The following is a 22600-nucleotide window of genomic DNA, read 5'->3' as shown; positions in this document are numbered from 1 at the left end:
AGTAGGATTTGACCTTGGTACAGTATTGACGCTTTGCCTGTTTTGGTGTTTCGTCAGAGGCGTAGTGGGATTCTTTACAAGCTTCCGGATTAGTGTCCCGCTCATTGAAAGTGACAGCTTTAGCCTTTAGCTCAGTGTGGATGTTGCCTGTAATCCATGGCATAACCTTTCGGTTACTGGCCCAATGCTCTAACCTCTAACCACTATATCAACGTTTTATCCCCACTGGACATGTAGCCTACAGATAGATGCCTGCCTCGCCTCCAAGCAAAAAATATATTTAGCAATTATCACATGTGGTGAGTATTATGGCTGGGATAGGTTTTAGCCTGGTCGGGACAGAGGAGAGTTAGAACAGGGTGGATTCAAGTCATGCAAGCAACAAAGTGAGGTAGTTTGTGCAGATGAGCAGATCGAATCAAATTGAATGAATGTGTGTGAGTCATCAGCGATATTGTGTGCAGAGACTGTAAGGTGAGTAAGGTGAGGTTGTAGATATGGGTTATCGTAAACTATGGAGCTACACACGATGATATAGGTTTATGCTTCTGCATCATCTATGCGCGGACTGTTATGTGGATGGACCAGCTGTTGATCTCCTTCTAAAACGTGGTTGCATTTGTATAAAATGCAAGTATTACAAACTGCAAACCCCCTTAAAATGTTTTCACCCAAATCTGGCAACACTGTTTAGCTTTCGCGCTACGACTAGGCAGTATGCTAGTATTTGAGGTCAAAACATTTTATTTGCTTTGTGAGTCATCAGAAAATGTAAACGACTTGTCAAGTCATGTGCTCCGGTTCTTGTTTACACTGTAACAAGCACATTGAAGATGTGTAATATTCTGAAAGTGGCCAAAATATGTATTCGGGCAGTGGGGGCAAACATCTTTGACTTTGTTTATTTGTGTTTAATAATGAATGGCATTCTGCGGTTAGGGAGTTTTTCCTTTCCAAACATGAACAAACATGGCTGCCATCATAAAGAATGTAGCCGCTATTAGCTTAGCTGACAGATATCTCTTTCTAAACAATATTACATTTCTCCCTTGTGCTCACCAGAGATGCGGTACATTGTAAACTAGTCTAGCTGTTATGTCGCTGACATTTTTTCTTATCAGCGCAGCCTGTTATTTAAACTGGTTTATAGAATTATTTTGGCAGTGGATGTGTTCCGTGTGATGCTTGGATGATGAAGTTCTGAAGACCTATATTTTCCATGAATACAAAGCATTGTTTAGATGCTTTTCAGGCAACAATGATGTTTAAACAAGGTGGTCATACGTTTTGTTGCTACTGTTCCAATTGCATATTTGTAATGGTACCCTGCAGGGACCACTCAACAATGATCATAAATACAGTTGAAGTCGGAAGTTTACATACACTTAGGTTGGAGTCATTTATTAAAACATGTTTTTCAACCACTCCCCAAATTTCTTGTTAACAAAACTATAGTTTTGGCAAGTTGGTTAGGACATTACTTTGTGCATGACATAAGTAATTTTTCCAACAATTGTTTACAGACATATTATTTTACTTATGATTCACTGTATCACAATTTCAGTGGGTCAGAATTTTACATACACTAAGTTGACTGTGCCTTTAAACAGCTTGGAAAAATCCAGAAAATGATGTCATGGCTTTGGAAGCTTCTGATAGGCTAATTGACATCATTTGCATCAATTGGAGGTGTACCTGTGGATGTATTTCAAGGCCTACCATCAAACTCAGTGCCTCTTTGCTTGACATCATGGGAAAATCAAAAGAATCAGCCTAGACTTCAGAAAATAATTGTAGATCTCCAAGTCTGGTTCATCCTTTGGAGCAATTTCCAAACGCCTGAAGGTACCACGTTCATCTGTACAAACAATAGTACGCAAGTATAAACACCATGGGACCACGCAGCCATCATACCACTCAGGAAGGAGACGCGTTCTGTCTCCTAGGGATGAATGTACTTTGGTGCGAAAGTGCAAATCAATCCCTGAACAACAGCAAAGGACCTTGTGAAGATGCTGGAGGAAACAGCTACAAAAGTATCTATATCCACAGTAAAACGAGTCCTATATCTATATAACCTGAATGACCGCTCAGAAAGGAAGAAGCCACTGCTCCAAAACGCCATAAAAAAAGCCAGACTACGGTTTGTAACTGCACATGGGGACAAAGATTGTACTTTTTGGAGAAATGTCCTCTGGTCTGATGAAACACAAATATAACTGTTTGGCCATAATGACCATCGTTATGTTTGGAGGAAAAGGGGAGGCTTGCAATCTGAAGAACACCATCCTAACCGTGAAGCACGGGGGTGGCAGCATCATGTTGTTGGGGTGCTTTGCTGCATGAGGGACTGGTGCACTTCACAAAATAGATGGCATCATGAGGAGGGAAGATTATGTAGATATATTGAAGCAACATCTCAAGACATCAGCCAGGAAGTTAAAGCTTGGTCCTAAATTGGTTTTCCAAATGGACAATGACCCCAAGCATACTTCCAAAGTTGTGGCAAAATGGCATAAAGACAACAAAGTCAAGGTATTGGAGTGGCCATCACAAAGCCCTGACCTCAATCCTATAGAACATTTGTGGGCAGAACTGAAAAAGCGTGTGCGAGTGTGGCCGATGTGAAATGGCTAGCTAGTTAGCGGTGGTGCTCGCAAATAGTGTTTCAGTTGGTGACGTCACTCGCTCTGAGACCTAAAAGTAGTTGTTCCCCTTGCTCTGCAAGGGCCATGGCTTTTGTGGCACAATGGGTCACGATGCTTCGTGAGTAACTGTGGTTGACGTGTGCAGAGGGTCCCTGGTTCGAGCCCAGGTTGGGGCGAGGAGAGGGATGGAAGCTATACTGTTACACGAGCAAGGAGGCCTACCAACCTGACTCAGTTACACCAGCTCTGTCAGGAGGAATAGGCTAAGATACACCCAACTTCTTGTGGGAAGCTTGTGGAAGGCGACACGAGACGTTTGACCCAAGTTCATCAATTTAAAGGCAATGCTACCAAATACTGAGTGTATGTAAATGTATGACCCACTGGGAAAGTGATGAAAGAATTAAAAGCTCAAATAGATAATTCTCTCTACTATTATTCTGACATTTCACATTATTAAAATCAAGTGTTGATCCTAACTGACCTAAGACAGGGCATTTTTACTAGGATTAAATGTCAGGAATTGAAAAACTGAGTTAAAATGTATTTGGCTAAGGTATATGTTAACTTCCGACTTCAACTGTATATGATCATACGCGTCAAAGGGTTAATGAAGCCGGTGACTGATGTGTTAAACAATCTTGTAGCTTTGCATCCTCTTCATTGGACCACTTTCGAATTGAAAGCATCACTGGTACTTCCTGTTTTAAGTTTTTGCTTGTAAACAGGTATCGGCTGGTAGTTAATGATGCAGTGGCGATGAAGTGGATTCTGTGTGTGTGGGTGCGCATCGGGCCAGAGCCTGTTTGCTTGTGTCTGTGTATCTGCGTACGTGCATATGTGTCTCCTGCTCGTTAATCAGCCAGACGGCACGACTGTAAGGTATGGCAGACGGTAGACTTGTTACCTCTGAGAGCAGGGGCACCGGGCACAGCTGGAGCTCCGTGTCACAGGGAAGAGGAGTAAGTGGGGCAGAGCTGAGATGAGAGGACATAACTGGCAACTGTAATATAGTGCTACCCTGGGGATGGGACATTGTGCGGGTTTGGGGCCAGAGGGTTATATATATATATATATATATATATATATATATATATGTATATGTATATGTATATGTATATGTGTGTGTGTGTGTGTGTGTGTGTGTGTGTGTGTGTGTGTGTTTGCGTGTGAACAGGGAGAATGGACAGTTGGAGGATATAGACTGAACAAGAACATAAACCCAACATGTAAAGTGTTGGTCACATGTTTCACGAGCTGAAATAATAATTTTCCGTACACACAAAAAGCGTATTTATTTAGTGAGCATTTCTCCTTTTCCAATATAATCCATCCACCTGACAGGTGTGACATATCAATAAGCTAATTAATCAGCATTATTATTACACAGGTGCAGTTTAAAAGGCCACTTTAAAATGTGCAGTTCTGTCACACAATACAATGCCACAGATGTCTCATGTTTTGAGGGAGTGTGCAATTGGCATGCTGACTGCAGGAATGTCCACCAGAGCTGTTGCCAGAGAATTGAATGTTAATTTCTCTACTATAAGCTACCTCCCAACATCATTTTAGAGATTTTGGCAGTACATCCAACCGGCCTCACAACCGCAGACCCCGAGTAACCACACCAGGACCTCCACATCCGGCTTCTTCATCTGCGGGATCGTCTGAGCGGGGGTGGGAGGAGGTGCTGAGGAGTGTTTATGTCAATAATGAAGCCCTTTTGTTGGGAAAAACATTCTGATTGGCTGTGCCACTGCCCAGTCATTTGAAATCCATAGATTAGGGCCTAATTAATTTATTTCAATTGACTGATTTCCTTATATGAACTGTAACTCAGTAAAATCTTTGAAATTGTTGCATGTTGTGTTAATTTTTTTGTTCAGTATAGATAAATCACAATCCTTGCGATATAGATGTGTATTACCAGGCATGCAGCAAAGTGGTGACATTACAGTAGTGTTCACCTACTGCCATCTATAGGCAGCTCTCTGTCACAGCAAATTCCTTAGTGTGTGTGTATGTGTGTGTATGTGTGTGTGTGTGTGTGTGTGTGTGTGTGTGTGTGTGTGTGTGTGTGTGTGTATACATGCACGTGTGTGTGCGTGCGTGTGTGTGTGTGCACATCTACAGAACATAAACACAAACTGATAATCAAAGGATAGCCAGACGGAGAGAGAGAGAAGATTAAAGGTGCTTTCTCCTCCACTGCCTTTGGTGTCATCCCTAACTAGATTCACGCTATTCTTCTCTGGCTGCCGCTGTGACACCCTATTCCCTATTTAGTGCACTACGTTTGACAAGGGCCCATGGGACCAGCTCACAGGCCTATGGTCAAAAGAAGTGCACTATATGGAGAATAGGATTCCATTTGGGATGCAGCCTTGGCTCAGGAAGGGGTAAGCTGCAAGCAAGGCACTTAAGTTTAACTTGCAATGATGTGCAGCCGAACATCTACATTCAAATTGTGTGTGTGATTTCAAGCTTTTATATGGTAAAAGGAAGTGTTTGTCGCAACTCCACTCATTACCTAGTCCTTCATCCTATGTGAACCTCAGCATGATACCCGAACCTACAACCTGTGTTGTAGTAGCAGTCTCTGAGCAAAACGGGAAAGGCGTAGGATTAGGCCTCTTGTGATGCATAATTTGAAGTATACGAGCGTCATAGAATGGTACAGTGGCTCTTCCTTAAAAGGTTATGAGCTGATGCCACGACCGTTAGTGGTAGATGGTGGCATTCTGTCATTGAACCACACTATCACAATGGGGAGTAAAACCCTGATCTATCGGTAGTCTAAACTGTGGCACAAATGGACTATCTTTTCCTAAATTGAGGTGTTTTCAGTCTGAGAGTCTCCTATGGCACTAGAGTCCTACATCAGGCAACACCAACAAAAACTGTCGGTGGTCCTGGAGTTAAGAGAGAACTTGGGTAAATACAATGGGGGAATTTAACTTGACATGTGAACTGACGACTTTTGAAAAATAGGCTGGTTTCTCTCCCTCTATAAAGAAATTGTTCTAAATAACAAACTGGCTTTATTTAGAAATTAGTAAGAATGTCTCACCCCATTGTCAAGAATGGCCTTTTTCCCTTTATTCAGATTACAGTCATTCACTTTTGGTTATTTGAAACTAAATAATCTCCAAAATATCATAATTTTTTAAACAAGTCATAGGAAGTTGGTTGCAATTTCAGATCAAAGGATCGGACCCTTTAAAAAAGAATGTCACCTAAAATGACATACCCAACTGCCTGTATCTCAGGACTTGAAGCAAGGATATGCATATACTTGATATCATTTGAAAGGAAACACTTTGAAGTTTGTGGAAATGTGAAATTAATGTAGGAGATACAACACATTAGATCTGGATCTTAAAAGTCTAGATGGCGGCAGTGTTTGTGCAAAGTTTTAGACTGATCCAATGAGTCATTGCATTACTGTTAAATTGTTTGTATCAGGTCTGCCCAAATGTGCCGAATTGGTCAATTGATACATTTTCAAGTACATACCTATAGAGAATATACAAAAATGATATGGTAATTTAAAAAAATCAGTTTACACACTCCCAGGAATGTCATAAATGATGGATAATTAGCTTCCCTACAGAAAATACACTAACCTTCACACATCTAGATTGTGGGGGCAGACACAGCAAGGGGTCAAACTGTAGAACCCAGTTCCTACATTTGAATCTAAAAATGTATTTTATGAAACAAAACTATTCTACATTTTATATCTGGAACCCTCAGGATGACAAATCAGAGCAGGATTACAGAATATAAGTACATTATTTACCTTCAGAGGTGAATGTATCAAACCAGTTTCCGTGTTAAGTTTTTTGTTGTTGTGCACTCTCCTCAAACAATAGCATGGTATTTGTCCACTGTAATAGCTACTGTAAATTGGACAGTGCAGTTAACTTCAATTATTGTTAATCTTTCTGCCCCTATAAGACATGTTTATGTCCTGGGAAATGTTCTTGTTACTTACAGTGTCATGCTATTCACATTAGTGCACGTTAGCTCAACCGTCCCGTGGTGGGGACACCGATCCCATAAAGTAAAAACATAAATAAAAATAAGGAACTTGTCTGTTGGCCCTGATAAATAAAAATATATACCAGTTTAATTTAAGGACCAAAAAAATTGACAGCTGTGCCATATAGATTGCAAAATAGTTGGGAAGAGATTTTTGATGTACCGATTCCATGGCACATGCTTTATGAATTGACACGCAATTTTCCCTTTATTATAATCCACTGTATTCTGGTTTAACATTCTGAATGAATGATTATATTGAAGATAGAAGCCACCTCTTAATGAGTTCCGAGAGCCAATCTGTTATCCAACGATTATTATTATTATTATTATAAGTAACCCTGCATTATAATTATAAAAAATTCCCTTAGATATTCTCACAGACCAGATTTTCCGTCACGAAAAATGTGGTGTGTTGAATTATTTGTGACATGTTGTTTACAATGAAGAATGTAAAACAAGCATTATGTGCATTTTTATTAAGGTGCTGTGTTTTTATTTACATTAGTGATGGACAGCCAGAGGCATTTTGAAAACATGTTTACCAACACTTGTCATAAGTGTACTGTAGCAGATGTAGCCCATCATGCAAACAATGTTTCCATGATGGGCAATTAGCAGGACAATATACTCTTCATACGTCTATTTATTTACAAAATGGTAATTTAATAGCCTGGCTACTGTTTGTGTGAAAATCCCCCCCCAACTTGCAATGTATTATTTCAACTACATTTTAGTTGCACTTACTCACAGCTCCACGACCACGGGTAAAACCTGAGATGATCAATGTATTTGATCAATGTATTTGTTGCATTGTTGTATCGTCAATTTCTCAAGCCAAAATGTCTTGATGTCCTTCACCAGTTCATCTTTGCTTGTAGGCTTGGCAGAGTTATGGATGAATGTTTTCAGTTGATGCCAAACAAGTTTGATCAGGTTTAAATCAAGAGACCTACATGTAGAGAAATATATATATATAGGTCTACCGTAGGGGACATGAGTCTCACTAGTGTTGAGTAATGTGCTGTTAAAAGTGTTGCAGGTCTTTTATTTATTTTTACTTTAACTTTATTTTATTACATAAAGGTCTACTTACTCTGATGGCGACTTGACCCAGTTTATGCCCTCATTTGCAATGCAAACCATGGCGGCTGTCACGTTCTGACCTTAGTTCCTTTATTATGTCTTTGTGTTAGGTTGGTCAGGGCGTGAGTTGGGGTGGGTAGTCTATGTTCTTTTTTCTATGTTGTATTTCTGTGTTTGGCCTGGTGTGGTTCTCAATCAGAGGCAGCTGTCGATCGGTGTCTCTGATTGAGAATCATACTTAGGTAGCCTTTTTTCCCCATTTTGGTTGTGGGTGATTATTTTCTGTGTCTGTGTTTTCCACACGGAACTGGTTCGTTTTCATTTTGTGTCGTGGTCAGTTTTAATTCAAAAATATGACAAACACTTACCACTTACTCTGCGTATTGGTCCGATCCTTCTTACTCTTCCTCAGAAGAGGAGGATGAAAACCGTTATCAGCGGCAGTGTGTGTTGGGTCATTGCCTGCATTTGGAGAAGAAAAATATACATTTAGCCTAACAGTCAACATTAGGTGCAATACTATGAAATATACATGTAAATAGGCCTACACATATCAACATATTGCTATCATCCTACCTTGAAAGAAATGATATGGTCCCAGAAACACCTCTCTGACGTAGGGTCCTGCATATCTCTTGATGATTTCTTCCTCAAAGATATCTCGAGCCATAATACCTGAAAAAGGAGGCAACAGTGAAATATTGTGGAACACATAGCAGTCCGTGAGGTGTAGGATGCAATATTTGATGTACCTTTTCCTTTGTAAATAGCTAAACTTCCCATCAAAAATCAAATATTGGCCTGGTCCCTGGCGAGAAATTACTTCAAGCATCATGCAACCGCAAAATGTCGGGTAAAACATATACTGCACAGTATTTCTCCATCAACATATTTATGCTTTCGTTTATAAAATCATTATGAAAATACTCTTTCAAAATGCAGATGTTTATTTAGACTATCAGCAGGACAACAGACTCTTGCCGTGTTGAGAGAGTTTCAATATATTAATAGATCCAAAATGAATTACTATGGGGGGAAAAAAAGCTATATATACAGTGCCATGCAAAAGTACTCACCCTGTTACAACCTGTAATTTAAATGGATTTTTGGGGGGATTTCATGTAATGGACATACACAAAGTAGTCAAAATTGATGAAGTGAAATGAAAAAAATAACTTTGCTATGAAGCCCCTGAATAAGATATGGTGCAATCAATTACATTCAGAAGTTACATAATTAGTTAGATTGCACACAGGTGGACTTTTATTTAAGTGTCACATGATCTGTCTCATGACTCATGTATATATACACCTGTCCTGAAAGGCCCCAGAGTCTGCCATGCCACTAAAGAAGGGGCACCACCAAGCAAGCGGCACCATGAAGACCAAGGAGCTCTCCAAACAGGTCAGGGACAAAGTTGTGGAGAAGTACTGATCAGGGTTGGGTTATAAAAAAATATCTGAAACTTTGAACATCCCACGGAGCACCATTAAATCCATTATTAAGAAATTAAAAGAATATTGCAACACAACAAACCTACCAAGAGAGGGTCGCCCACCAAAACTCACGGACCAGGCAAGGAGGGCATTCATCACAGAGGCAACAAAGAGCCCAAAGATAACCCTGAAGGTGCTGCAAAACTCCAATCTCAGCTGTGGAGGATCTATCCATAGGACCACTTTAGGCCGTACACTCCACAGAGCTGGGCTTTACGGAAGAGTGGCCAGAAAAAAAAATAAGCAAACATGTTTGGTGTTTGCCACAAAGCATGTGGGAGACTCTCCAAACATATGGAAGAAGGTACTCTGGTCAGATGAGACTGAAATTGAGCTTTTTGGCCATCAAGGAAAACGCTATGTCTGGTGCAAACCCACCACTTCTCATCACCCAGAGAACACCATGTGGGAATGTTTTTCATCGCAGGGACTGGGAAACTGGTCAGAATTGAAGGAATGATGGATGGTGCTAAATACAGGGAAATTCTTGAGGGAAACCTGTTTAAGTCTTCCAGAGATTTGAGACTGGGATAGAGGTTCACCTTCCAGCAGGACAATGACCCTAACCCTACTGCTAAAGCAACACTTGAGTGGTTAATGAGATGTCTTGGAATGGCCTAGAAAAAGCCCAGACCTCAATCCAATTGAGAATCTGTGGTATGACTTAAGAACCCATCCAACTTGAAGGAGCTGGAGCAGTTATTCCTTGAAGAATGGGGGGAAAATCCCGGCGCTAAATGTGCCAAGCTTATAGAGGCATACCCAAAAATACTTGCAGCTGTAGTTGATGCAAAGGGTGACTCGTTATGCACTCTTAAGATGTTTGTTTCACAATAAAATAAGATTTTGCATCTTCAAAGTGGTAGTCATGTTGTGTAATTCAAATGATACAAACAAATATATTTTAATTCCAGGGTGTAAGGCAAAGAAAATAGGAAACATTCCAAGGTGGGTGAATACTTTCGCAAGCCACTGTATGTATATATATATATATATATATATATATATATATATATATAAAAAAATATTGCAAAGCCTTTCCATAAGTACACTTAAGTTTCTTCAACTGCCTTCTGACTGTGATTAGAGCGAAGTTGATGTTGTGCGGGGATGCCAGCAGATTCCAGATTGCCTTTGCCGATCGCTCGTCATCTTCAACCATCAGTGAGTCAATGGCTTGAATAGTCTCGCTGGAAATGGAATCCCACGGTAGATGATGTGTTTTTGGTTGATGGCCATTATTAAAAATAGTCAAATGCATTTGTGAATTCAATCGCTTAATTGTTTCATTATTTAAGGCTCCTTTCTCTTCTCTGTGCTGGAGTTCTTTTAAGAATAAAGTAGGCTAATGAAGGCAACAAATTGTTGCCTACTGGAACACCCAAAGTCATCCAATTGTTATAATAGGATTTGAAGCAATAGCTTACCCGTGTGTTCTCAACTATTTCAGCACCGTTTGGCACTGCTCTGAGACAAGCATGGGGACTGGTCTCGATAAATCAATGTTTAGGATTGTTTTGCTCTTCACTCGCAGTCACTTAGTAGCCTACTCCCGACCGGTCAGGTTGTAACAGCGCCAACTTTTGAAAGCCAGTCACCGCTTCCCTCCCACCCCCCGTGTTAACAAAAGTTTCTCTTTTCTCTTTCTTATTATCCTATTTTCTCTTTGTTAGTTTTCTTATGTGTATATGCTTATCTTTTTTTCTCTTTCTCTCTCTCCTCACAGCTGTTCTGCAGGTGTCCATATCCTTGAACAAGGTGGAGCTAAGTGTGGGAGAGTCCAAGTTCTTCAAATGCACAGGTAAGATGGCTGTGGTGAACAGAACATGCTTGTTTGGGTGTTATATTGAATGTAAATGTGGATATGTCATCCTGGATGCAGGGTGAGATGGGCGATAGGTTGGATGGAGGTGGATGGAACTGTTGTTTGGGTGACATGGTTGCCTCCCATCCCACACATAACCATCCCTCCCAACCAATGGTTTCAACCCTCTCCCCAATCCCCCAGCCTTCACCCAACCCCTTGCCCATCCCACCCTGTTGCAGATCCTGCCCTATCTGCCCCTGTTTGGGGGGGTCTATGTGCCACGGCCCCAAGCCAAGTGCCTGCAGCTCTGTAGTAGTGTGGGCTGGCAGCGCTTTGGTTCACAGTTACACCCCTGTTGTGTCCCTGTTTTCCCCTGCTAGCACAGAGCAGCATGGAGCTAACAGCAGAGGGACAGGGAGGAAAGGGGCAGGGAGAAGGAATGGCTGAGGGTTTTGAGGGTGGTTGGGGGAGTGAGGGGTGGGGTGGAGATGGTGAGGAGAGCTTATGGACAGAGAGAATAGGGACATAGGGCGGTGGGTGGAGGGAGATAGGGGTGAGGAGAGTGGCAGGGAGAAAGATGGAGTGAGAAGGGTGGGGGAGAGAAGAGCATAGGAACAGGAAGGTGTGGGGCAGGGAGAAGGATGGGATGAGAAAAGTGTTGGGAAGAAAGGCAAGGGGAGAAGGATGGGGTGGAAGTGGGGGAATACATGGGGAGGATCAGAGAAGAGGGATGGGAGAGAGAGATGGGTGGGTTGGAGAATGGGGAGAAAGGGTGAGGAGAAAATAGATGCAAACACACACACATACACACAGTCTACAATAACTAACCATGTGGGGACACATTTTCAGTCCCATTCAAAATCCTATTTTCCCTAACCTTAACCTTAAAACAAACACACTCACTCGCACGCACGTACACACATACAGTGCCTTGCGAAAGTATTCGGCCCCCTTGAACTTTGCGACCTTTTGCCACATTTCAGGCTTCAAACATAAAAATATAAAACTGTATTGTTTTGTGAAGAATCAACAACAAGTGGGACACAATCATGAAGTGGAACGACATTTATTGGATATTTCAAACTTTTTTAACAAATCAAAAACTGAAATTGGGCGTGCAAAATTATTCAGCCCCCTTAAGTTAATACTTTGTAGCGCCACCTTTTGCTGCGAATACAGCTGTAAGTCGCTTGGGGTATGTCTCTATCAGTTTTGCACATCGAGAGACTGACATTTTTTCCCATTTCTCCTTGCAAAACAGCTCGAGCTCAGTGAGGTTGGATGGAGAGCATTTGTGAACAGCAGTTTTCAGTTCTTTCCACAGATTGTCGATTGGGTTCAGGTCTGGACTTTGACTTGGCCATTCTAACACCTGGATATGTTTATTATTGAACCATTCCATTGTAGATTTTTCTTTATGTTTTGGATCATTGTCTTGTTGGAAGACAAATCTCCGTCCCAGTCTCAGGTCTTTTGCAGACTCCATCAGGTTTTCTTCCAGAATGGTCCTGTATTTGGCTCCATCCATCTTCCCATCAATTTTAACCATCTTCCCTGTCCATGCTGAAGAAAAGCAGGCCCAAACCATGATGCTGCCACCACCATGTTTGACGGTGGGGATAGTGTGAGCTGTGTTGCTTTTACGCCAAACATAACGTTTTGCATTGTTGCCAAAAAGTTCAATTTTGGTTTCATCTGACCAGAGCACCTTCTTCCACATGTTTGGTGTGTCTCCCAGGTGGCTTGTGGCAAACTTTAAACAACACTTTTTATGGATATCTTTAAGAAATGGCTTTCTTCTTGCCACTCTTCCATAAAGGCCAGATTTGTGCAATATACGACTGATTGTTGTCCTATGGACAGAGTCTCCCACCCATCTGCAGTTCATCCAGAGTGATCATGGGCCTCTTGGCTGCATCTCTGATCAGTCTTCTCCTTGTATGAGCTGATAGTTTAGAGGGACGGCCAGGTCTTGGTAGATTTGCAGTGGTCTGATACTCCTTCCATTTCAATATTATCGCTTGCACAGTGCTCCTTGGGATGTTCAAAGCTTGGGAAATCTTTTTGTATCCAAATCCGGCTTTAAACTTCTTCACAACAGTATCTCGGACCTGCCTGGTGTGTTCCTTGTTCTTCATGATGCTCTCTGCGCTTGTAACGGACCTCTGAGACTATCACAGTGCAGGTGCATTTATACGGAGACTTGATTACACACAGGTGGATTGTATTTATCATCATTAGTCATTTAGGTAAACATTGGATCATTCAGAGATCCTCACTGAACTTCTGGAGAGAGTTTGCTGCACTGAAAGTAAAGGGGCTGAATAATTTTGCACGCCCAATTTTTCAGTTTTTGATTTGTTAAAAAAGTTTGAAATATCCAATAAATGTCGTTCCACTTCATGATTGTGTCCCACTTGTTGTTGATTCTTCACAAAAAAAATACAGTTTTATATCTTTATGTTTGAAGCCTGAAATGTGGCAAAAGGTTGCAAAGTTCAAGGGGGCCGAATACTTTCGCAAGGCACTGTACACACACACACACAGTCTTCTGTAACTAACCTTGCGGGAACCCACAATTCAGCCTCAATATCCTATTTTCCCTAAACCTATCCCTAAAGCTAATTATAACCCGGACACTAATTATAAATCTTAACCTTAACCCTAACCCCCTAGAATTTGACTTTGTGGGGACTAACATAATGTCCCCATTTGGTCAAAACATTTCCGTTTACTATTCTTGTCAGGACCTCTGGTCCCCACAAATATAGATAGACACATTCAGCGAACTGCACGGTATATTTGCTTGCAATTCTTCACTATTAAAAATAGTAGTATAGAGTTGTCAGTGTTTAATCAGATGTCATTGCTAAGCGGTGCCTCTCGGTGCTCCACTCTGGCTCGAGTTCCACTTTAACCACATGACATGTCAAAATAGGTTTTACTTCAGGTGAATACCTCTCCCAGAGACATACAAATAGAACAACCCTCGTGTCGTGTTTTACCAGTGTCCCAGCCTTCAGACAATCCCTGCACCTCGTGTTAGCGTTACATATCCTTCTGCAGACAATATAGAGGATGCTGGAGAATGGAAGCTTTATAGCATATCCCTCCTCCACTGGCCTCAATGACTGAGGATCAATTTATTGCCAGGTGGTGCAGTGACCTCTCAGTTCTCCTTTCACAGCCAAGGCAGTTCATACATACACACACCTGCATGGATACAGTGTACAAGCATACATAAACAAGCACGCACTCACACATACAGCGTAAGAGCGAGAAGGAGTTTGTTAGGCAGAGAGAGAGAGCGCGAGAAAGAGAACCACTGAAGGAGCAGTAATTGTCTCATGTTTGTTGACTCTTTGGATGACTCCCAGTGTCCTGAAGTATTCTCTGAGGGTGTGTGCATGTATCTGTGTGTGTGCGTGTGTGTCACTAGGGGGGAGGATGGCTCATAATAATGGCTGGAACAGAACAAACATAGAAACCAATTTTTTTATTTATTTTATATCATTCCACTAATTCTGCTCTAGCCATTACCATAAGCACGTCCTCCCCAATTAAGATGCCACCAACCTTGTGTGGTGTGTGCGGAGTGGTCCCTAAACATGTGCCCCCGCTGACACCCAGACACTGAGGCATTCTGGGAAAAACCTCAGAAGACTCCACTGTGTCACCAACCGTGAAAGGGCAGGAACAGTTCTCTAATGGTCTAATCGTATCAAATACATATATTGTACATGTGAGGATAGAAAGATGATAGAGATATACAGTAAGTATGTATGGGATATGCTCTATGGTTACTGATTTATAGATATTTCCTTAAACAAAAATATGGGTGCATGTAAGCACACATGTACACACACAGGGACACACACATCTACACAAAAACAAAAATAATCAAAGTAATCTAATTATATCTAATGAAAAATTGCAATTAACCAACTCGGTGCATTTGGAATGCATATATATCTTCATGCTTTCACAAAGGATGTAATACTGTAATATAATAGAGTATTACTGGGATCCTAAGCTGCCCTCTATTTCACCCTTAAACTCATTTGTCCATGCCTTATGAGAGAGAGAGAGCGAGAGAGAGAACATGTCACCGATTGTAAATGGTTTTCCTAGAGTTTGCCCTGTCTCGCTCTCCACTAAACATGTTCATTACTGAGCCTCAACATCACCTCAGGTCTGCCACCTCTCTCTCTCTCTCTCTCACACACACACACAGTCCCAATACTATACATATTCTTTCTCGTCACACACACACACACACTTTTTCTCGTTTCTGCTACACCACAGGAGGTTGGTGGCACCTTAATTGGGGAGGACGGGCTTATGGTAATGGCTAGAGCGGAATCAGTGGAATGGTATCAAATACATCAAACCCATGGTTTCCGTGTGTTTGATGCCATTCCATTTGCGCCGTTCCGGACATTACTATGAGCTGTCCTCCACTTACAGTGCCTTGCAAAAGTATTCAACTCCCTTGACGTTTTTCCTATTCTGTTGGATAACAACCTGCAATTTAAAAATATTTTTATTTGGATTTCATGTAATGGACGTATACAAAATAGTCAAAATTGGTGAAGTGAAATGAAAAAAATAACAAAATAAATTTAAAAAACAGAAAAGTGGTGCATGCATATGAAATCACCCCCTTTGCTATGAAGCCCCTAAATAAGATCTGGTGCAACCAATTACCTGCAGAAGTCACATAATTAGTTAAGTAAAGTCCACCTGTGTGCAATCTAAGTGTCATATGATCTGTCACATGATCTCAGTATATATAAACCTGTTCTGAAAGGCCCACACCACAAAGCAAGGGGCAACACCAAGCAAGCGACACCATGAAGACCGAGGAGCTCTCCAAACAGGTCCGGAACAAAGTAGTGGAGAAGTAGTGGGTTGGGTCATACAAAAATATCTGAAACGTTGAACATCCCACGGAGCACCATTAAATCAATTATTAAAAAATGTAAAGAATATGCACCACAACAAACTTGCCAAGAGAGGGCCTTCCACCAAATATCACGGACCAGGCAAAGAGGGCATTAATCAGAGAGGCAACAAAGAGACCAAAGATAACCCTGAAGGTGCTGCAAAGCTCCACAGCGGAGATTGGAGTATCTCTCCAAAGGACCACTTTAAGCCTACACTCCACAGAGCTGGGGTTTACAGAAGAGTGGCCAGAAAAAAAGCCATTGCTTAAAGAAAACCTGCAAACACGTTTGGTGTTCGCCAAAAGGCATGTGGGAGACTCCCCAAACATATGGAAGAAGGTACTCTGGTCAGATGAGACTAAAATTGAGCGTTTTGGCCGTCAAGGAAAACGCTATGTCTGGTGCAAACCCATCACCTCACCAGCCAGCCCGAGAACACCATCCCCACAGTGAAGCATGGTGGTGGCAGCATCATGCTGTGGGGATGTTATTCATCGGCAGGGACTGGGAAACTGGTCAGAATTGAAGGAATGATGGATGCCGCTAAAGACAAGGAAATTATTAAGGGAAACCTGTTTGTCTTCCAGAAATTTCAGACTGGGACGGAGGTTCACCTTCCAGTAGGACAATGACCCTAAGCATACTGCTAAAGCAACACTTGAGTGGTTTAAAGAGAAAAATTTAAATGTCTTGGAATGGCCTAGTCAAAGCCCAGACCTCAATCCAATTGAGAATCTGTGGTGACTAGTTATACGCGCTCAAATTCTGTATTTTTGTTTTTAAAAATTCACAATTAAAAATGTTTTGCATGTTCAAAGTGGTAGGCATGTTGTGTAAATCAAATGATACAACCCTCCAACCCCCCCCCGCCCCTCAAAAGCTATTTTAATTCCAGGTTGTAAGGGGCAACAAAATAGGAAAAATGCCAGGGGGGTGAATACTTTCGCAAGCCACTGTAGGACGCTCCACTGTGCAACACATACTATATGCCACTACACACACATCTCCTGACTCGCCTGGCCTCTCCCAGTAAAGCTGAATCAATTACAGTCAAGACGTGTGTGTTTGCGCGTGCGTGCGTGCCTATGTGTGTATGTGTGTGACGAGTAGATGTCTAATTTTAGTACCCACCCATCAAGGGGCACATCCACACAATAATACACATCTCAAAGGAGTGCAATAGCCACTTCATTTCAGCCTTACTATATTGGTTCCTCTACCCTGCAGAGAAGCATTTAACTGTAATTATAAACAGTACCATAACAGTGGCACGCCTTTGAGATATGTGCCTATTCTGTTCATCCTTGTCGGCATACAGTACGTATTTGATCATTTAAAATCTATTTGAAAATGCATTAAAGAAAGTTTGGTATTAGATTAATGCTAGAATAAACCTGCAATATGTAACTTTTTGGGAGGTTTTAGGCTCAAAAGCTCTAAGTTGCTAGTGGTCATCCAATGTGACACAACAGTAACAGTATTGTGCAATACTTTATTCTAACATTAATCTAGCCTGCCTGAGAGCCGGTGTGTTCATTAGCTGAGCATAATCAGCTAATGAGCACACCGGCTCTCAGGCAGTCTTGATTAATGTTAGGAGGCAGTGCCACAGCTCTAACTTGTAGCGGTATGATAGCTAGCTAGTTGAGCTCATGTTCACACTTTCCTAGCGGAGCTAGTTAGCTGACAGACATAGTTGATTCGAGGGGCAAATGACCTGACCCAGCAGCAGCTAACGTAAACTCACTCACTTTTGTTCATCGCCTTGGTCCATACAATTGACCTTATTTTTGCGCCCAAAAATGTAATTCTTCCAGATCAACTGTAATATCAATTACCAATGTAAAGCACAATTTCTCCCCTTTCCAACAAAATTATTGACGAGACCTTCATGATGCCCATCTCTGCATAATTCAAGAAGGCAATGAGCTCCGTCGGGTCTTTATAAAAATGTTGGGTGGGGAGCGAAGGCTACGAAGTGATCTTGAAAGGGGGAAATATGTTGAGTGAAATTTGTCCAACAAATCATCTTTAACTTCTTGGATATAGGGGGCGCTATTTTAATTTTTGGATGAAAAACGTTCCCGTTTTAAGCGCAATATTTTGTCTGCATTTTCGGGGTTTTTTCTTAGCCAAACGTGATGAACAAAACGGAGCGATTTCTCCTACACAAATAATATTTTTGGAAAAAATGAACATTTGCTATCTAACTGAGAGTCTCGTCATTGAAAACATCCGAAGGTGTTAAATGGTAAAGGTAAGGTAAAGGTAAATTATTTTATTTGAATGCTTTTCTTGTTTTTGTGAAAATGTTGCCTGCTGAATGCTAGGCTTAATGCTATGCTAGGCTATCAATACTCTTACACAAATGCTTGTGTAGCTATGGTTGAAAAGCATATTTTGAAAATCTGAGATGACAGTGTTGTTAACAAAAGGCTAAGCTTGTGAGTGAATATTTCTTTCATTTCATTTGCGATTTTCATGAATAGTTAACGTTACGTTATGTTAATGAGCTTGAGGCTATGATTACGCTCCCGGATACGGGTTTGATAGTCGCAAGAAGTTAAAATGTAAATAAAACATAAAGAGTTTATGTAAAGTCTCATCACATACCTGCTTGAAGGTTTGTGTCGAATTTGAAGAGGGATTTAGGGCTGCGCTAACATTAGCCTCACAAGTGAACAACAGCTGTTCCGGCTTTTGAGTGTCATGATGGCACGCAGTAATGATGTGCAAAAAAATGCAATTGGCACCCAAGTCATGAAATATTAGTTTAATATTAGCAATAATTATATTAATTTAGACAAAAATCATGAATAATGAAGTTGTCTTACAAGTGTATATGGTTAAGCATGATTTTAATCTGCGAGAGAAGGGCTACCCCTGGTGGAAAGAGGCTGTACGGCACAAAATGAGTTGCAAATGCTACGTAGTGACACGTCACGATGTAACGTACAGCGTCAGAGGGGTCAGTTTTAAAAATATATTTTCTCCAATACTCTTAGTCCATTACCATGTCAATCAACGCTGATTCGAAACGTAGTTCACACCCTGGATTTTGATGCCAACACAGTCACTACAGTCCCATTTGTTTTCATTGCAGTCTCATTTGAATGTCGCGGTTACGCACATTTGTACGGAATGGGGTGAGTTTATGTTACAGATATAGGATCTTCATTTTATCTTCCTGTTGCAGGAGAAATGGTACATTTGCAGTGTATTCAAGGTTTAAAAAGTCTTCTGAAATTTTTATTTCCACTTTGAAATTTCAGGGTTAATTATCCCTTGTGAAAAATAACCCACATAATAATTCACATTTCTTGTTGCTGCAGGATTATTATCCTGCTGTAGCGAACTGGCTCAAATTAAGATATGTACTCTAAGCCAAAGAACCAGAACTTTAGAAAGCAGACGGGTGAAAAGGGTAAGCGATAGAGCCCGGGCCAAGATGAGAGTAAACCTCAGATCCGCGTTCACACAGTGGAGAAAACTAAGTGTTGAAGGGATTCAAAACCGACCAGAGTTGGCATTTTCTCTGCTGAAAAGGTAAGCTAGATAATATATCTTAATAGACATATTGTGAAATGACGGTTTAGTCGTAACAATCTGGCTAAATTGTGTGTATAGATAACGTTACTTAACCTTTGTTATATTTCAGATGTCTGTGCTCCTAAAGCCAGGCTGATATTGGCTAGCTAGCTACGTCAAACACTACTCTACCTGCACAGAACAGACATGATAATAAAGCCCAGGTCAGATACATAAGATGAGGAAGGACGCAACGGGTTGTTGGACCTGAAAGGTCTACTTTTAGATCGTCTCATGTCGTCGGCTGTTTCCAAGATTCTGCATGTAGCTTGCGAAGAGGCGGACACATTTAGCTAATCAAATAAACTAACGTTCTGTGTTTTGCCAAGCAGCTAACGAGGCTCGCCAAGTCAAATTCGAACTAGCTATTTTGCTGCACATAGCTAGCCTAGCATGCTGATATTTATCTGACAAGTCAATGTACTCTTTTTCTGGTGCATGTGTGCATGACACTTGTTTTCTACAATACCTTGCTACAGCACGTGGCCACTTTGTTTAAAAGTTTCCATCAAATCATTGGAAGAGTTACCTTTTAAACGGCGCCAACTGAATCCCCTTTCTTCAGTCAGCTGTTGTACAACACAACATTCAAAAACTGGCTAGTATGTCTTGTCCCATGTCGGCTGTTGGATCTGAACTGGGCTTCATTACTTGATGTCAAAGCTTTGAACCTGAAATAATATTTTTCAGTCACGAAAGGAATAAATCGACATCAACTCCAGCCCCATCATTGTCGAGTATTGGAGCAGAATTTAGGCATCAATGTAGCTATGCTGTTTAGGAAAATTAACTACCTAGGATTTGCTTTGATTATTGATTACATAGGTACTATCCCAATATTAGCCTACTGCACAGTGTAATGAACACGAGGGAGAAAGAGAGCTGGTTTCAAGCGCAGGGTCGCAGCCGGTGTTTGATGTGAAGGACCACAGGAGGAGGTCGGTAGATGGGGGCAGGCTGCAGGTCATACACAGGGCTCCAAAAGGGTAACAGTACAGGCAGGGAAAAGGCTAGTAACGTTGTCCAGGAGATCAGGCAATAGTTGAGTAACAGGAAATCCAGTAGGCTAAGGTACAAGCAGGGAATAGGCAAAAGGCATCGTTAGTGAGGCAGGCAAAAACTATCATACATGGGAGGAGTACATTACTGGAAACACAGCGCTCCAAAGAGAAGTGTGTCAAAAACAAACAATACCTCACAATGATAGGGTGTGAAGAACTGAACTAAATAGTGTGTGATAATGACATACAGGTGTGTGAAAGGGTGATCAGAATTTGGGTGATTGGGATCTGGAGAGTGAGCTGCGTTCAGGGGGATATACTTTGTGTGTGAAAGTGTGGGCTGGAAAGTGAGCTGCGTTCAGGGGATCTACGTGTATGAGAGTGTGAGTTGGAAGCAGACGTTACACACACAGATTACTGCTATTCCCCATTTGAGCTGTGTGGTTGAGATGTAGACAAACCTAGCCCAAAAGATACACATGTATTGAGTGTATAAAACTGTAAAATGAAATTAATTTTGAATGATTGGAAACATTAGTTCTTCATTCTCCCAAATGACCTTCTTATCCAATAGTGAAAAAAATACTTACTCCCTTCATCCTAAACTGTATGTATTTACCCTGGAAATCTAAGACTGATGGTCATCAAAGGCAATTCTGCCATTGCAGACTGTTAAATGGTATAATCGTAATCCAGATTAGGATTGATGAGGCATGTTTGATTTGTTGTCTATCCAGGTCAGGGATTGGCAACTCCAGTCCCCTGGGGTCGTAGTGCTGTCATACTTTTCCCCCATTCCAAGCAAACACAGCTGATTAAACTAATTGCATTCTAAAATGAAGATAATGATTTGTTGATTATTGGAGTCAGGTGTGTACCCCGGGGCCGAGGCAAAAATGTGACACTAATCAGGCCCCTGAGGACTGGAGTAGGCCAACCCTTATCTAGGTCTAGATCTGAGCTGTAATCCTTCTAGAATCACATGTATGTTTTGTTTATTCCATGTGTAACTGTGTTGTTTGTGTCGCACTGCTTTGCTTTATCTTGGCCAGGTCGCAGTTGTCAATGAGAACTTGTTCTCAACTGGCCTACCTGGTTAAATAAAGGGGAAGTTTTAAAAAATGATTTAAGAAAACGTTACTCATGTATGCAGTTTGCTTTCGCTCCTCCAGTCTATGACACTGGAACCCTACTGACAGCACTTGACTATAACCTTTGTAACCACCGTCCAGCCGTGGAGAACGCGAAGGACAACATGTACGTGATAGTTTACCTATCGGTTGTGAAAAATATTTGTACGACGTAAAACCCCCAAAATGACAATTTATTAGATATAGTACATGTTATTGATGTTATATTTTCAACATACACCGAGTATACAAAACATTAAGAACACCTGCACTTTCTATGACAGACTGAACAGGTGAATCCAGGTGAAAGCTATGACCCTTTAATGACGTCACTTGTTAAATCCACTTCAAATCAGTGTGGATGAAGGGGAGGGGACAGGTTAAAAAATTATTTTTAAGCCTTGAGAGATGAATTGTGTGCCCTTGAGAGGGTGAATGGTCAAGAAGAAAGGTTTGAGTGCCTTTGAACCCGGTGCCAGGTGCACCGGTTGGTGTCAAGAACTGCAACACCGCAGAATTTTTCATGTTCAACAGTTTCCCATATGTATCAAGAACGGTCCACCACCACCCAAAGGACATCCAGCCAACTTGAAACAACCGTGGGAAGCATGGAGTTAACATGGGCCAGCATCACAGTGGAACGCTGAACACCTTGTCGAGTCCATGACCCAATCGAATTGAGGCTGTTCAGAGGGCAAAAGGGGGGGGGGGTGCAACTCAATATTAGGAAGGAATGTTAGGAAGGTGTCCTTATGTATGTATGTTAACACGACAGTTAAGCACGGATAGTAATGAAATTCTATGGAAAAAAAACACTCACTAAATATAATATATTTCAGCTAAAAGAGGCTGCA

General features: G+C 41.3%; 1 protein-coding gene across 4 annotated transcripts in view; it reads left to right on the top strand.

Moving 5' to 3' along the window:
* The window catches only part of ncam2a (neural cell adhesion molecule 2a), a 395309-nt gene that overhangs the window by 262815 nt on the left and 109894 nt on the right, over positions 1 to 22600 (top strand). For all 4 annotated transcript variants that reach the window (XM_090240540.1, XM_090240541.1, XM_036983099.2 and 1 more), the window contains exon 2: positions 11001 to 11075. In XM_090240540.1, coding sequence (XP_090096666.1) covers positions 11001 to 11075 — 75 coding nt within the window. The remainder of the gene's footprint in view (positions 1 to 11000; positions 11076 to 22600) is intronic.

Source organism: Oncorhynchus mykiss, chromosome 7, assembly GCF_057628025.1.
Source record: "Oncorhynchus mykiss isolate SJ-2025 chromosome 7, ASM5762802v1, whole genome shotgun sequence".
Classification (NCBI taxonomy): Eukaryota; Metazoa; Chordata; class Actinopteri; order Salmoniformes; family Salmonidae; genus Oncorhynchus; species Oncorhynchus mykiss.
The sequence above is the reverse complement of the archived record's forward strand: the minus strand, read 5'-3'. Positions and strand labels throughout refer to the sequence as shown.